This window comes from Primulina huaijiensis, chromosome 6 (assembly GCF_012295235.1).
Source record: "Primulina huaijiensis isolate GDHJ02 chromosome 6, ASM1229523v2, whole genome shotgun sequence".
NCBI lineage: Eukaryota > Viridiplantae > Streptophyta > Magnoliopsida > Lamiales > Gesneriaceae > Primulina > Primulina huaijiensis.
Window position 1 is genome coordinate 20,563,999 of NC_133311.1, and position 15,141 is coordinate 20,579,139.

General features: G+C 35.8%; 4 protein-coding genes across 5 annotated transcripts; all 4 read right to left on the minus strand.

The window, feature by feature from the left end:
- Nucleotides 1–695: 695 nt before the first annotated feature.
- On the minus strand, nucleotides 696–2,042 carry LOC140978663 (probable F-box protein At4g22030). The gene has a single exon (XM_073443859.1). It carries the CDS (start codon nucleotides 1,970–1,972, stop codon nucleotides 710–712), a length of 1,263 nt encoding a protein of 420 aa, XP_073299960.1. The 5' UTR covers nucleotides 1,973–2,042; the 3' UTR covers nucleotides 696–709.
- A 2,323-nt stretch (nucleotides 2,043–4,365) lies between these two features.
- Nucleotides 4,366–5,634, minus strand: LOC140978721 (probable F-box protein At4g22030). The gene has a single exon (XM_073443927.1). It carries the CDS (start codon nucleotides 5,632–5,634, stop codon nucleotides 4,366–4,368), a length of 1,269 nt encoding a protein of 422 aa, XP_073300028.1.
- Nucleotides 5,635–7,975: 2,341 nt separating this feature from the next.
- LOC140978137 (aminomethyltransferase, mitochondrial-like) lies at nucleotides 7,976–10,790 on the minus strand. 2 transcript variants are annotated; one of them, XM_073442950.1, is made up of 4 exons: nucleotides 10,659–10,790; nucleotides 9,586–10,158; nucleotides 9,078–9,196; nucleotides 7,976–8,706 (listed from the first exon to the last, which is right to left on the minus strand). In XM_073442950.1, exons 2-4 carry the CDS (start codon nucleotides 10,144–10,146, stop codon nucleotides 8,160–8,162), a joined length of 1,227 nt encoding a protein of 408 aa, XP_073299051.1. In that variant the 5' UTR covers nucleotides 10,147–10,158; nucleotides 10,659–10,790; the 3' UTR covers nucleotides 7,976–8,159. The 2 variants fall into 2 exon arrangements, with proteins under 2 accessions (XP_073299051.1, XP_073299052.1); XM_073442951.1 differs by having other exon boundaries at nucleotides 9,586–10,163.
- A 1,469-nt stretch (nucleotides 10,791–12,259) lies between these two features.
- Nucleotides 12,260–14,537, minus strand: LOC140978139 (5'-adenylylsulfate reductase 1, chloroplastic-like). The gene is made up of 4 exons (XM_073442953.1): nucleotides 14,399–14,537; nucleotides 14,131–14,283; nucleotides 13,900–14,026; nucleotides 12,260–13,521 (listed from the first exon to the last, which is right to left on the minus strand). The coding sequence occupies exons 1-4, from the start codon at nucleotides 14,469–14,471 to the stop codon at nucleotides 12,498–12,500; spliced, it is 1,377 nt and encodes a 458-aa protein (XP_073299054.1). The 5' UTR covers nucleotides 14,472–14,537; the 3' UTR covers nucleotides 12,260–12,497.
- Between the last annotated feature and the right edge of the window lie 604 nt (nucleotides 14,538–15,141).

The window sequence follows — 15,141 nt, forward strand, 5'->3', positions numbered from 1 at the left end:
ATAATTAACACACATTGTGTAATAATTATGAACCAAGTATGATAATTTTTGTTATTTTAAAATTAATGATATTTTCATTTTTTTAAAATTTTAAAATATAGATAAAGTTATGATTGGATTTTAAAATATAAATTTAAATATGGCTAAAATATTTTTTTTAAAAAAATGTAATTTTTTAGAAGGAAAAAAATTATAAATCGCGTTATGTAATAAATATATAATAAAGCAAGTTCCAATTATCATTACGTGTGGACAAACTCATAAATGAAACCAGAAGCGCCTGCTCTAGCCAGTCCTGAAGTATGTTAATTTGTGGTTTGAAAAGTAATTAATACATGAACATGAGTTTGTTCTTCAAAATGTTCATATAAAAATCTGAATAAAAAAATAAAAATAAAATTATGAGTTATTTTACTTATATACAAGATATTTAGAAATTATAAAACAATTGGGTTCGAAGGAAATTTCTAATTTTCTCCGTCATTAAATGAGTTATTTTTTTAGAAGAAAATTATGCGACGTGATATTTAGGTGCATGGTGGTTATTGCTGTACGTAAGCATTCAATGAAAAAAAATTTCTCTCGCATGGCTTCCGATGAATGAAAAAATATAATAGTGTGATCCTATATTTACACAATCTATGTTAGCTTTACATCTTATCTTATGATTTCTTATATTTCGAAATGATTCACCATGCATGTAGAAGATTCAGAAAAGCTTGCTCGCAAACTCATCGATCTCTATCCCTTTACTTGAGGACGCCACCGCTAGATCTCTCAGCTGTGAGAAGCTTCTTCCCAACTGCAAACACACCTTTGTTTCAAATAGTTCTCCGTTCTCCCTTCTCTCCAAATCCGCTTCCCTCAGGTTCGATTCAATCGATTCTTCCACCAGTTTGAAGAATCCCGCGTTGCTGCGGTACATTTCGAACACCATTCCGACCTGCCAGCCGTGTTCGAATGCATTAACAACACTAGCCAACACGCCGCCTAAAACGCTCAGCGTAACTGCCCAACCACCATGGGAAGGGGAGCCCACGAATGCGGAACCCAGGGCCGCTAAGCCCGTCAGCACTGGGGCCATGATTGCGAGAATTTTGTTAAGTTTTAGTGCTTTGTTGGCCAATCTCATGTAGTCTTCTCTATCTTTTACTCTCATCACGTTAACTATCTCTCTCATTTCTTCCTCTAATTTCATGTTCCAGCCGTTGAAATCTTTGTTCCCGCATGGCCCTTTTGACTGTCTCCCCCGCCGCTCCGTCGGCCACCAGACTGCGGGCTCCACCGTCTCAGGGAATTTTTCCAGCATTACACCAAGAAGAGGAAGCGGGTAAGCTTTATCCAGAGCCAACACTTTTTCCATCAAATCTTTCACATCAACTGCCGTAGGGTTTCCTACGGAAATCATCGTCTGGATTTGATTCTGAAGCTGCTTGAACAGCCTGGCAGCGTTTCTCTGTTCTTCAGCCAGCTGAGACGGCTGAATTTTATTCACGATCGATAGCATCCCAGTTGCAGCCACGTACATGGAACACGAAGAAAGCTTCAGAGCAGCAACGGGAGCTCCAGCGCTTATGGCAGCAATTCCTGCCATCGTGGCAGCGGCCAGAGTGATTGCGTTGATTGAATTCAAAAGAAGACTGTTCCAATTGGTTCTTTCATCTCCGATATTGTTGTGCATTTCAACTCTATCTGCAACTGCCTCCAAGATCGCGTAAATCTTTGACATCACCAAAGGATCTGCGCCATTATTCTCAAATCTTTTAAATCCCGTGTTAATACTAATGGGACTTGGGCGCTTTTCAATACTGCTGTGGAGTTCGACTCCATCGAAACCTCTTGTTCGGAGCTCAGGAAGAGAAATACTGGTGACCCGTTTCGGGATATTAATAGCTGCCCTGATAACTCTTTTTTGTTGGGAAGAAGAAGACATGCATGGCTTCAATAAGCTCGAAGATTTTAAGGTTGCCATTTTCTTTTTAGCTGCTAGATTTATGTGAAATCTATATCTTTTGTTTTTGGTTTCAGGACTTGAATTTTAAGAGTGCGCTGAGATTTTGAGTGAGAAAGATGGGATGGGGCAAGTGTATTTATAAGGAAATGGTAATTTTGACCATTGACCAATTAATTGAATATTGAAAGAATTTTCAACGCCTGATGTTTGAATTGAACCGGTTAGTGTTTCTTTTGTTTTGCATATGAACAGAAATTGGACCGTTTCTTGCATTCGATTTCGTCGCGAACCATTTTATTATTTATTATTTTGAAAAAGTGTGAACAACAAGTAATTTGATTTTGCGATAATTTTTGTCTTGAAAATACCGTAGCTTCATAATGTTAGTCAAATTCTCGTGCCCATGCATATAATATATTGTTTATTTTGTATTAGAAATCGTTAATCATATAATTCCTCCTTAATTCCTAAATATATGGGGTTTTTTTTTTTTTTTTTTGCATTTCTTAAAAATTAAGAAAATTATAGGAAAAAATTGTATACAAATATACTAGATTATATATTTGAGATAATTGAAGAAAACATGTATAACTGTGACGAATGAAATAATAATTTGAAGTTATATTTCCCAATATTGGATACGTAGTTTGGTTCAATTTTCATTATTTCCTTGTAATGGCACTTAAAATTATTTTTATTTTTTGAAATATCGTTTTGGGTTAATTGTATTGACTTTCAACTCAAATAAAAGTTCAAATTTGTTTTGAAAATTATGAAGACTAATAAAATCAAACTAGGGCTAATGAATATAATAAGATAAAAATTTTGGATAACATGTCTTGACCATTTTCTTGATATTTACGCCAATCGAACATAAAATTTTAATCATGCATAATATACAAGTTGCATGCAATTTTTGTCATGTGATATGAGATAATTAATTTTTTTTATTTTCACAATAAGTAATCAAGTCACATTTTTGAACGCTAAAAATTTCTAATACATAGAAAAATAACTTGTCAACTTTATTTTTATTTTTAATGAAATGTCATTACTTCTTATTGAAACACCACAAATAATTTGAAAGTGCCTTCATTAAATATTGAAATATCTAACGAAAAATTTTATTCGTACATGCATGTAAAACATTTTCCATTACATTAAGCCAAATTTTATTCGTACATGCATGTAAAATATAAGTCATGCGAGCCATTTCAATTAAACGAGTAACTGACTATAATTAATGTATGTATATATATATTGTGTGTGTGTAAAAATGTTGATTCTCGCATAATCCAAAATCAGCTCAAATGTAGTCAAAACAGCTAAAAAGTCGAGAAAATTCAGACAAGAACGAGTCATGCGACTCATGCTTGTTGATCAAGAACTCTTGGGGTTCAATTCTTCGAGACAAATTTTTCACCACAAAGAATTATATTACGTGATCGATTGTCTTCAAATTCCCCAAAAATCCTAAATGAATAATAAATTCAATTTCATCCTTTTTTTCACGTTCCAGAGTATACGAACTGGTCGCATGGCTTATGTATTTGTAGTATATATCTATAATGAGATAAATTCATTAATGAAAAAATAAAATATAATCGTGCATGGCAAGCATTTCAATAACTAGTAGATTTAACCGATCAATATAATTAGTCAGGATTTTTAAGAATTCAGTCGCATGGCTGATCAATATATGACCAAACTTATCGTTAATTAATTTTAGGAAAATAACTTTTTTTCGTCTAGTAACTTGTTCTATAAAATGCTGATCATATGCATGGAACAACATCAATTACTAAACCAAAATATCCAAAAAATTAAATTTAATACACTAAAATCAAAGTTTGACAAGTTAATGCATGGATCAAAAAATATTTTCACTTAATTTTACTACATATTTTGAAAAATAGTTAATATGACCGCCTTGATATCTTTGTATTTAACTATTTAAAGTACTTGGTAAAAATATATATTATAATATTTTATTGTAATATAATTTATGATTTTAAGATATTTCTATTTCTCATTTATATAGCTAATTATATTGTTATATATCCATTCATCTATGTCTATCATTTACAAATCATAATCCATGCATTAGTTGATTTTATACGCCATCGTCTGTATTGATGCAAAAGAGTCTCTTCTGTTAATTAAAATACCTTAATATCTAAAATATAATATGCGCGGAAAATATATTTTTAAATGATATCCACAATAATTAATTTATAAAATAAATAATATTCTTCGTTAACATTAAGGGGGAAAAAGAATGAAATAAATGTTTTTGCCTAATTTTGACAAGCTTTACACTATAGGATTCTTTACTAAAAAAAAGAGAGAAATAAAATGACCATGTTAGCTCCGTTAAACAAAAAAAAAAAGTGCATGCATGGGTAGAAGATTCAGAAAAGCTTGCTTGCGAACTCATCGATGTCTATCCTTTTAATGGAGGACGATTCAGCAAGATCTCTGAGCTCCGACATGCTTCTTCCCAACTGCAGGCACACCTTCATTTCAAATAATTCTCCATTCTCCCTTCTCTCCATATCATCTTCCCTCAGGTTCGATTCAATCGATTCTTCCATCAGCTTGAAGAATCCCGCGTTGCTCCGGTACATTTCGAACACCATTCCTACCTGCCCGCCGTGCTCGAATGCATTCACAACACTCGCCAACGCGCCACCGAAAACGCCCAGCATCACTGCCCAACCGCCATGGGAAGGGGAGCCAACTAATGAGGAACCCACGGCGGCTAAACCCGTCAGAATTGGGGCCGTAATGGCAAGAACTTTGTTGAGTTTTAATGCTTTGTTGGCCAATCTCAAGTAGTCTTCCCTATCTTTTATTCTCATGACGTTCACTATCTCTCTCATTTCTTCCTCTAATTTCCCGTCCCAGCCGTTGAAATCTTTGTTCCCGCCTGGACCTTTTGACTGTCTCCGCCGCTGCTCTGTCGGCCACCAGACTGCGGGCTCCACCGTCTCAGGGAATTTTTCCAGCATTACGCCAAGGAGAGGAAGCGGGTAAGCTTTATCCAGGGCCAACACTTTTTCCATTAATTCTTCAACATCAACCACCGTAGGATTCCCTGTGCAAATCATCGTCTGGATTTGATTATGAAGCTGCTTGAACAGCCTGGCAGCGTTTCGTTGTTCTTCAGCAAGCTGAGACGGCTGAATCGTATTCACGATCGACAGCATCCCAGTTGCGGCCACGTACATGGCAGTGGACGAAAGCTTCAAAGCAGCCTCCGGAGCTCCAGCGCTTATGGCGGCAATTCCTGCCATCATTGCAGCAGCCGGAGTGATCGCATTGATTGAATTCAAAAGAAGACTATTCCAGTGGGTTCTTTGATCTCCAATATTGTTGTGCATTTCTACTCTATCTGCAACTGCTTCCAAGATTGCGTAAATCTTTGCAATCACCAAAGGATCCGCTCCATTGTTCTCAAATCTTTTAAATCCCGTGCTAATGCTAATGGGACTCACACGTTTTTCAATACTTTCATGGAGTTCGAGTTCATCCAAACCACTCGTTCGGAGCTCGGGAAGAGAAATACTGGTGACCCGTTGTGGGATGTTAATGGCAGCCCTGACAATTCTTTTTTGCTGCGAATTAGAAGAAGAAAACATGAATGAATTCAATAAGCTCGAAGATTTTAAGGTTGACATATTCTTTTTTCCTGCTTGATTTCTTTGAAATCTATATGTTTTTGATTTTACTGTGTCAGGTGTTTTCGGAAATACAATTTTTTAGAAGTGTTGAGATTCGAATGGGAAGGATTGCATGTGGCAAGTGCATTTATAGAGAATTGGAAATTTGACTGTTGACTAATTAATTGAATTTTAGAAATGAAATAAATTTCAATATATCCTATGTTTGAATTGAACCGGCTATTATTATATTTTTTTTAAAGCTTGTTCAATGGTTAATATTAAATATATACTAAAATTGTGACCGTTTGCAATTATCTTGAAAAAAAATTCGTGGACAACTAATTTAGCCATTATTTTTTTTAATCGTGAAATTGCTATAATTATAATGTGAATAAACTCTAATTATAATATAATATGCACACATTACGCATCAGATTAATTATTATTTCCACGTGATTATATCTATATATAAAACAAATTAAGAAGATTCAATATATAAAGAATATTTTGAAACACATAATGTAGTTTAAATATATGGTTTAATATTTACTTTCTCTACCTCACTTTGGAATCAATCGAAATTTTATATAATTTTAAATCACATTCTCTAAAATAAGAAGCAGCAGCATATAATATAATACAACAGTGTTGCCCCTTTTTCTAAAAGAATGAGAGTTTTGAGATGGACTTCCAACTCAAAGAATATTTCAAAATAATTCTGAAAGCTAAAAAACGAAACCAGTCAAAATTATCCAAAGAACGAGCCAAAGATCTCGGACAACTCAACCTTTTTTGCCTCGACTGTTTTATTGACATTTAAAATATTCAAATTTTTTTTTTCCAATTTCAACAAATGGGCAAGTTGGTCGCTAATAAAATTAATGACGGGAAATTAAATAATCTACTTCGAGCAAATGAAAAATTAGTAGTCGAGGTAAACACAAAAACTCACGTAAAACGGTCTCACGGGTCAATTTTGTGAAACAGATATTCTATATAGATTTTTATGACAAATATATTAATTTTTATTGTAAATATGGATATGATTGATCCGTCTCACGAATAAAGATATGTGCGAACGTCTTATGAAAGACCTACTCCAGATAAATAACTTAGAACTAAGTATTGAATATTTGCTCTGAAATGTGGGATGAAAATGTCAATCTTAATTTTCTCAATTGTACCATGTTGTTTAATGCTAAAAAATTAAGTCCATATTACCTCGTGAATTTATTCTTTTTTTTTTTAATTAGCAAGTATGAGTATTGCTTCGAATTGGACCAGCCGTGAATAATGAATATTAAGGCTAAAGACTCGCCGATGGTTTCAAGGGTTGGCTAACAGTTGTTTGGCAATTGTACACTACAACTTTGTAGCCAGGCGCATGAGCCCACGCTTGATTACGTACACAATTATTCAAAAGTGTTTGTTGTAATAATTATTATTGTTCAATAAACTAATAAAAATTATACGATTTAAAAGATTTAAATCACATTATTATTTTCGATTATAATTTTTAATAAAATAATAAACATTCAATTATACAATAAGTTAATTTAATATAAAATTAATAATTAATTGCAATAAATTAGGGACACAATTCTTGAAAAGCAAAATTTTGATGGAGCCTGCTGCATCCTTGTACACGTTTCTGGTTTAGGCACGATAATCCTGACAAGATCTTCTACGCAGAAATAGTCCAATCGAGTTGATATTTTTTTATTTTAGTCATATTTGATATAACACATTACTTAATCCTAAAAAACAAAAAGTAAAGAAAAAATCCAACTTATTAGATTAATATTTTAGAAAATTTTCTCATACACGTCTACAAATAAAGATAATATGAATATTGATTCAAAAAATTACATTATGACCCAACTCAAAAAATAATAGTGTTACATTGAGATCGAAATATATGATTTGGGTAAGTTTTGAACTTTAGTAAACATACACAATTTATCAATAAATTATGTCAAACTTCTATAAAAAAAACATCTTGAAATATGTTAACATTTTATAATGACAGTGATAAACTAATCGGATAGGAGATCGTTATTTTGGGAAACCGATGTTATTCAGAGTATGTTAGACTGATTATATACGTTTTGCGGTATAAAAATGAAATAAAGTTTCAGACAATAGAACGAGTCCAAGCCCCGGGGCTTGGTCAAGAAATATTCAATTTTTTTCCCAAAACCAATAATTAAATTTTGGTGATCAAAGTTCGAGATTCAAACCGTCACTTTCACCATTCTTTCAAGTTAGACAACATGCAAAAGCAAATTTTATGGGCATTGGCCGAGTGGTGATTTTGTCATTCCAATCTTGCATATAAGTTCTGAAACTTGAAATATGCACGTCTCAAATATTCCTTTAATATATTCAGTGTATAAGATGGAGATATCAAATTATTAACAACTCTTACAAATGATATCAATTGAACTCAAAAAAGCATATGAGGAAGACACGGCATTCGACAGATCTCGAAAAAGAAAATAGTTCGATATTCAAGAAAAGTTTCAGAATCAACAAAACAGTTAGGATGGCTTGTAATACTTCGTTGGAACAAAAGGCATTTTTGTAACTGATCCATCATATGATTTTCCCCTTATCACAATCTTTACTTTAGTACCGGCCTTGTGTAATCCAGATTTCACATACCCCATTGCAATGTTCTTCTTCAGACACGGACTGAATCCCCCGCTCGTGATTTCCCCAATGTTTTGTCCCTTCTCGTCTTGAATCTCACTATGACTTCGAGCAGGTGGACCAGAAGAAATAAACCCGACTCTCCTAATTGATGGCCCTTCTTCGATTTGCTTGAGTATTACTTCAGCACCCAAGAATCCTCCCTCAGCTCTTCGTCTTTTACCAATGGCCCATGTTAATCCTGCCTCCACAGGTGTTATGTGCTGCTCCATGTCGTTACCATACAAGCACAGTCCAGCTTCTAGGCGAAGGCTGTCCCGAGCGCCCAACCCTGTTAATCTTACCTTATTCTCAGATTTGTCAAGAATCGCTTTCGCAAGATCAACTGCATGCTCTGAAGGGACGGAGATTTCAAAGCCATCTTCGCCTGTGTACCTGGAGGTTTGTAAAGTTTAATGCCATTTTTTAACTGATGGAGCGGACAGAGAACAGAATCTTCATCCATTAGTGCTATGACAGTGGATTAGAGAATCGGTGAATTCGACTTCTGATAATTGGAGAACAATATTAAAGCATTGTGAAAGCACAGAGCAGTATAATGACAGAACTGAATCACCCCACCATACCTTTTCACATTTCATCAACTGTGCAAAACTTCAATGCTTGTGGTGGTTGTAATGATGGACAGATATACTCTAATAAGAACGAAATATGTTGCACAACAAACAGAAGAGACCAAACCTTGTTCTTTCTACAAAAGACACAATCATTTAAGCTTTCACATAAATGACATTCAAATAACATACCCTGTTCGAGTAAGATAGCAGGTCGATCCATTGATGTCTATCACTTTGAAGTCACTAAAGTATATCTTGCTCAAATCTTCTTTTGTCAGGTGCTGGAGAACTGGGGCAGCAAGAGGCCCCTGCACAAGAGAGGCAAGAGAATTTTAAAATCTGCAAATATTCAAATACAAAGGAGCATATAAAAACGTGCTTGGAATAGCAGATAGTTCATAATAGCATTGTCTAAATAAGCAGAATACAGTGCCCACTGCCTTAGGATGGGAAACTCAATTAAAAGAGCGAGTGCACAAATAATCAACGTAATTGCAATATTCTCCAATGCACATTTCATTAATTCCCAAATCAGAGATTGTTATTTTATGTAAACCAACCAACTCAACCATAGATCGAGCCCTTAAAATGATAGGCCCCATTAATAGACACCTTTCAAGCTCAATAGCTAGGAGTGATATTCAAACAAATTATGTGAAATATAAAAATAACCCAAACAAGAAATGTCACCACGGACCTGCAGAGCTAGAAGGGAACGCTCATCATGAATGTGCCACGAAACGTCGCCACCTTTTGATGTGAATGCCTTCATGTGTTCCTCAATATGGGCAAGATCCTTGTCTCTGCAGCCAGCATTAACAACCAGGTATATGTGATCATTGGTCACTTTGGTGACCACCGAATCATCAATGGAGCCTCCCTTCTCATTTGTAAACAAAGTCAAAGTCCCAGTCCCAGGTGCAAGCCCAGCAACATCAGCAATGACAAGCTTTTCGAGGAAAGGAATGCAGTCCTTTCCTTTAAGACTAAGACCACACATATGAGAAACATCAAAGAGGGCACCATTCTCCCTACAATTTATGGTAGAGTCCATAATTGAGTCGTTGTACTGGATTGGCATACTCCAACCAGCAAAAGGCACCATTTTTCCACCATGGGCGACATGAAAGTCATATAGAACAGTTTTCTTGAGATCAGCTTCGGATGCAAAGCACCGACGAACTACAGTCTTCTTGTCGCCATGAGCCAAACTGCGAGTTATAGATTGACCAAGTTGCCACAATCCCCCTCCTCTCATCTTTGTAAACGTCTGCTCTAAAGGAAATGTGAATAAAGCATTACCAATCTAAGAAAAATATTGATCCTGGAGCTAAACAATACGCACCATAAAAGAAGAAGAGAGCATCTAGAAGAACCAAGAGAAATAAAAGGGCTTCCAAATGAAGCAATGTATAAATTATAATGACAATGATCAAATAACATTGGATTCAAGACAGCTTTTGGCATCCAATACACGGAGTAAAATCAGCACCTCGACTGCATAACAACCACCAAATACAATCTTTCGGCCACATCTCATACGGACTGAAAAGCAGAAAGTCACGCATTACCTAATTAAAACGTAAATCTCGAAGCTGGATCCAAATACAAAGATTCATAATAAAAAAGATCTTTAATAGAAATAAAACAAAACGACAATGTACCAAAAACAGAAAATACGCAGTCTTGGACCAATAGTTACTATCAAACATGGAATATTGAGATAAAAAAAACAGAGAAGGAAGGAAAGAATCAAAGCATACTCATTACCTTGAGCACCGAGGATCCCTTCTCTTGAGAATGGTTTGTGTGGGAAGTCTGTTATGTGTGTGAAATAGAGGAAAGCTGTCGCAATCCAGGCAACTGCGATATAAATTATGCGTTAAAAATGGAGTAAGATTTTAAGCATCGTAATATATGCAAAAACACGCGTGAGACGATCTCACGATCTATCTTGTGAGACGAATCCCTTATCTGGACAATCATAAAAAAATTTACTTTTTATACTAAAAGTATTACTTTTTATTGTGAATATCGGTAAAGATTCGCGAGACCGTCTCACAATAGAACTACTCTGTGATATATTGAGTATTTATATTTTTTGGAAATTAAAATTAATAATAATAATAATAATAATAATAATAAAAATGGAGAAGGTTGATGGGATATAGTGGGTGGAGGAGGCTTTCTCAGCCCAATCAAGACCCAATCTTTAGTGAGTGGTGACGCGAATACCTAATTACCCAATTTCTCGAGCTTTTATTTAAAATACTATTAATAAATTTAATTCACTATAACATAAATTTATTATTTTTTCGACCCTATTATATATTATTTTTATCATAAATATACATAATATCATATCAGAAAATAAATAAAATTCAATTTCAATATCACCTCCATCTCCCACTCCAAAACCCGAGCCTCCAACAACGTCAGTACCGCCGCCAAATCTTCCACCAACTACACCGCCAACTCGTCCGCCAACAGGGCCATGTTATTGGACTCATGGACAGATGAAAGACAACCTCACGAACTGAACCATCTTAGTTTCTCAAAGATTAAGGAGAAAAAGGGAAAATCCGTCCGATTAGCTTAGTTAGGGTGGCAATTTGTTAATCCTACTAATTATAGATCAATGATATACATCTTGAATTGTGTATCAAGAAACTGATCAGACATACATGATTACATATAGTCACTAACTCAACATTTCAGTCACAGAACAGTAACTGAGGATGTTTTGAAAATTATCGAAACTAACGCAACTGTTGGAAGTGTCCCATATTGTTGATATTGGGCAATTATGACAATTTATTCGTAAAAATGGAGATGAATCGAGTCCACTTACTAGTTTTAAAAATGAAGTTAATGCTATTAATGTTTTTAAGGGAAACCCTTGAAAATTTCCATCAATGTGTGAGGTTCGATCTAGGCCGATCCATGGGCTGGATGAGGCCCACTGGGTATTCAAAATTAGTTTTCGATTGTTGAAGAGTTATCACAGTGAAAGTATATGGTGCTGGAAACCAATTATATTCAATTTGAATCCTCGAAGATTATTACATTTGCGCTTTTTCTCCCCATTTCTAGCTTTCGTTTAATGATACACACCAACAGCTCCACTTGGTCTTATGGGTAATTGTTCCATCCAAGCTTTTCCATTCGCCTGCTCAAATTTGATGTGGGCTCGACTCCGAGAATTTACCATATAGTTTCCACACATTTGGAACATTAAAAGTGACTATCGACTTTGTCTCCACTTATCATAGCCTGATTAAAAGTTTATTGATTGATGAACAGCAGTTTATTTCGCTTTAAAACCATATGAAGAATGGAGCTTTCCTGAGACGTACGTTATCAGACAATGCTTAGGGACAAGGAATTCATATACAGAGAATTTGGCAAACACTGATTAGCCTCAAATTAGTTACGATACAAAGGCATATACTCGTACCATACAAAACCAAGGGGAAAAGAGAAGGGAAAACTAGAACATCGAAATATCATACAAGAAAGCAACGAAGGCAGCTAGACTTAGTCCAAAAACTAATGAACCAAGCCCCAAGTCCCCATTCTAGCACTTCAACACTATCCATGTGTCATCTTTCATCGTAGGGCATTGATGAAAGCCGTCAGAGACTCGACATCTCTATTTTCAGATGGATATTTAATGGGTCGTGAAGCATTCTTGGGGAAGAAAAGTATGGTAGGGAAGCTCCCCAACTGCAATTCTTGCTGTGCAAATGACTTCTCCTCTCCATCTGCCCTGAACTTTGCAATCTTAACACCGGATCCTGTCAGTTTCTCCGCCAATTCAACGTAGGATTGCTCCATCCCCTGGCAAAACTGGCACCAAGGTGCGTAAAGAACAACTAGCCAAGGCTCATTCCTTCTTTTCAGTTTCAGCAAGTTCTCGATTCCGGGCCTGCTCAAATTCACAACACAGTTGGTGTTGAAAAGGTCTGTTTCTTGGACCGTCCCATTCGCATGAACTGCCCTGTTCAAGCTTTCCTCCTTGATGTTCCCTTTGTGAAGTCCACACTCCTTGGCTTTAGCATCCTCCCACCACCATCGTCCTTCTCTCTCGTGTTGACCTGGTAGCACAGCTCTTGTGCAAGGTTCGCATCCAATGGAGATATAACCTTTGGCATGCAAAGAGTTCACTGGGACATTCATGGCTCGAAGAAAACTCCAGATATCATTTCCTTTTACATTTGCAACGGGATTCCACTTCACCAAACTGCCAATCCCGCCATCCAAACCCTCAAAAACAGGGTCAACCTGAACAACTGGGACTTCAGATCTGGTACCAGGGGATTGATCCTTTCTTTGACCCGTTATCCAGGCTCGCAACCCTTTAAGGGCTCTTCTCAAAGGCCTAACTTTTCTCACACGGCAGCATTCCTGGTGACCGTCTTCGTAAAACGAGAAGAGCCCTTTGTTTCTTACCAAATCCTGCACTTCGGCAGCATCAGGGAACATGTATTCTATTCGGATTTTATATCGTTTCTCAACATCATCAAAAAATTTGTATGTCTCCGGGTTCAATCTCCCTGTATCCAAGCTGAAAACCCTGAACGGTCGTCCAGTTAAGCTGGCGTATTCGATCAAAGCAACATCCTCTGCTCCACTGCAGATAATAAAAAATTGGTCGGTAAAGAAGTTTCAAAATAATAAGCAGCTAGAAATTCAAGTAAATGAGACTACACCAATTTGTTAAAAAGAAAAGAAAAAGATAGATAGACCACTATTTCTTAACCTACTTCCTTCGTTTTCCATTATTTCATAAAAATACACACATTCGAAATAAATTATCACGCATGGAATTCCGTCTTCAAGAGGATCCCTGGAACAGTTACATAAATTCAAAATTTCTTCTTTTCAAAAGCAGATTTTGGTATGCATCAGACTAAAATTAACTATTGATTGCCGCATACATCCGTTAAAATCGTTTGATAAGTACAATTTGATTTTAAAAAAAGGAACGGTAAATTACTGCATAAGTTACCTAAAAGCAATAGCAATATCGTTTCCAAATTTCTCAAGGGCCTTGTCCATAATCTCCAGCGGGGAAGCATTTTCAAGCTCCTTAGACAATATATCAAAGTCTTCCAACCCTATTTTCTCAACCACCTCTGCCAAAACGGAATAAAAATATATCACAATAACGCTCGCCATTTAGACAGACAAAAAACCAAATCCCAAGACTGAATGAAGATTGACCAAAATTTTAACATACCATGAGCGAAGAAGGTCGTTGCGGAGGGGACAATTGAATCGTTCCTCTTTGGCTCAGCATTCAATGGCTTCACGGCGCAACGCCGTCGTGAAAAATTAACGACAGCCTGCGGGAGATGATGCCTATCAGGCTGAAATGCGCAAACTTGTGCAGCTGAAAGTAATTATAGAGCACCTCAAGATCAGTACAAGATTTACATAGAACAAAAACCAAGATACCAAAAGAAAAACCCATAAATATAAACAATTGAAACATAAACAAATAGTACCTTTTGGCTGCTGCTCGAGAGGGGAAGATAGAGAGCTACGAATAGCAGATGAAGAAGTAACGGCAAAAGCCATCAATCCACAAAAACCTAATGCTATTCACGAAGAAACCGTACGATGGTTAAGCTACAAGTTTCGTGCAAGAACTCTTTGTGAAATATAAGGTTCCAGGAAGCTGTTTTAAAGAGGGAGAAAATGGAGGGTGGAAAGCAGCCTCTTCAGGTTCATTGAACCTGGACGTGTTTTGGGGATCACGCGATATCCGAGGTGGCGAGTGATGATTGGATATGTGCCAATTTGAAGTTCGTGTCATGGCTTCCGTCATGTGGCGTACATTGAGAAAGGAGAGAGTCGTGGTGGAAAGGGAGTGCGACATCTAAATCTTCGATTGTCGCCATTTGATGCTAGATTTTTGTTGGATTTTATTTATATAATAATCACGTAATATAAGTTTCGTCCCATTTGTTTTTTTAATTTTTAAAATTTGAGCTGAAATATATCACAATTATCTGGGAATAAAATAATTTCTTCCACTGTGAAATATATTTTAAAATTTTATGGTATAACGAATCCTATATTTTTATTATTTAACAAGTCATTTTTTGTTTAGTTAAAATCATTGTATCATATAGGTTTGTGTAGTAATATGTAAAATAAATTAGAACATTTAATTCGAGATAATTTAGTCCTTTCCTGTTTGTAAGTATGTGGATGCTCTTCAGGTCTTGTACATCTTCCTTTTTCT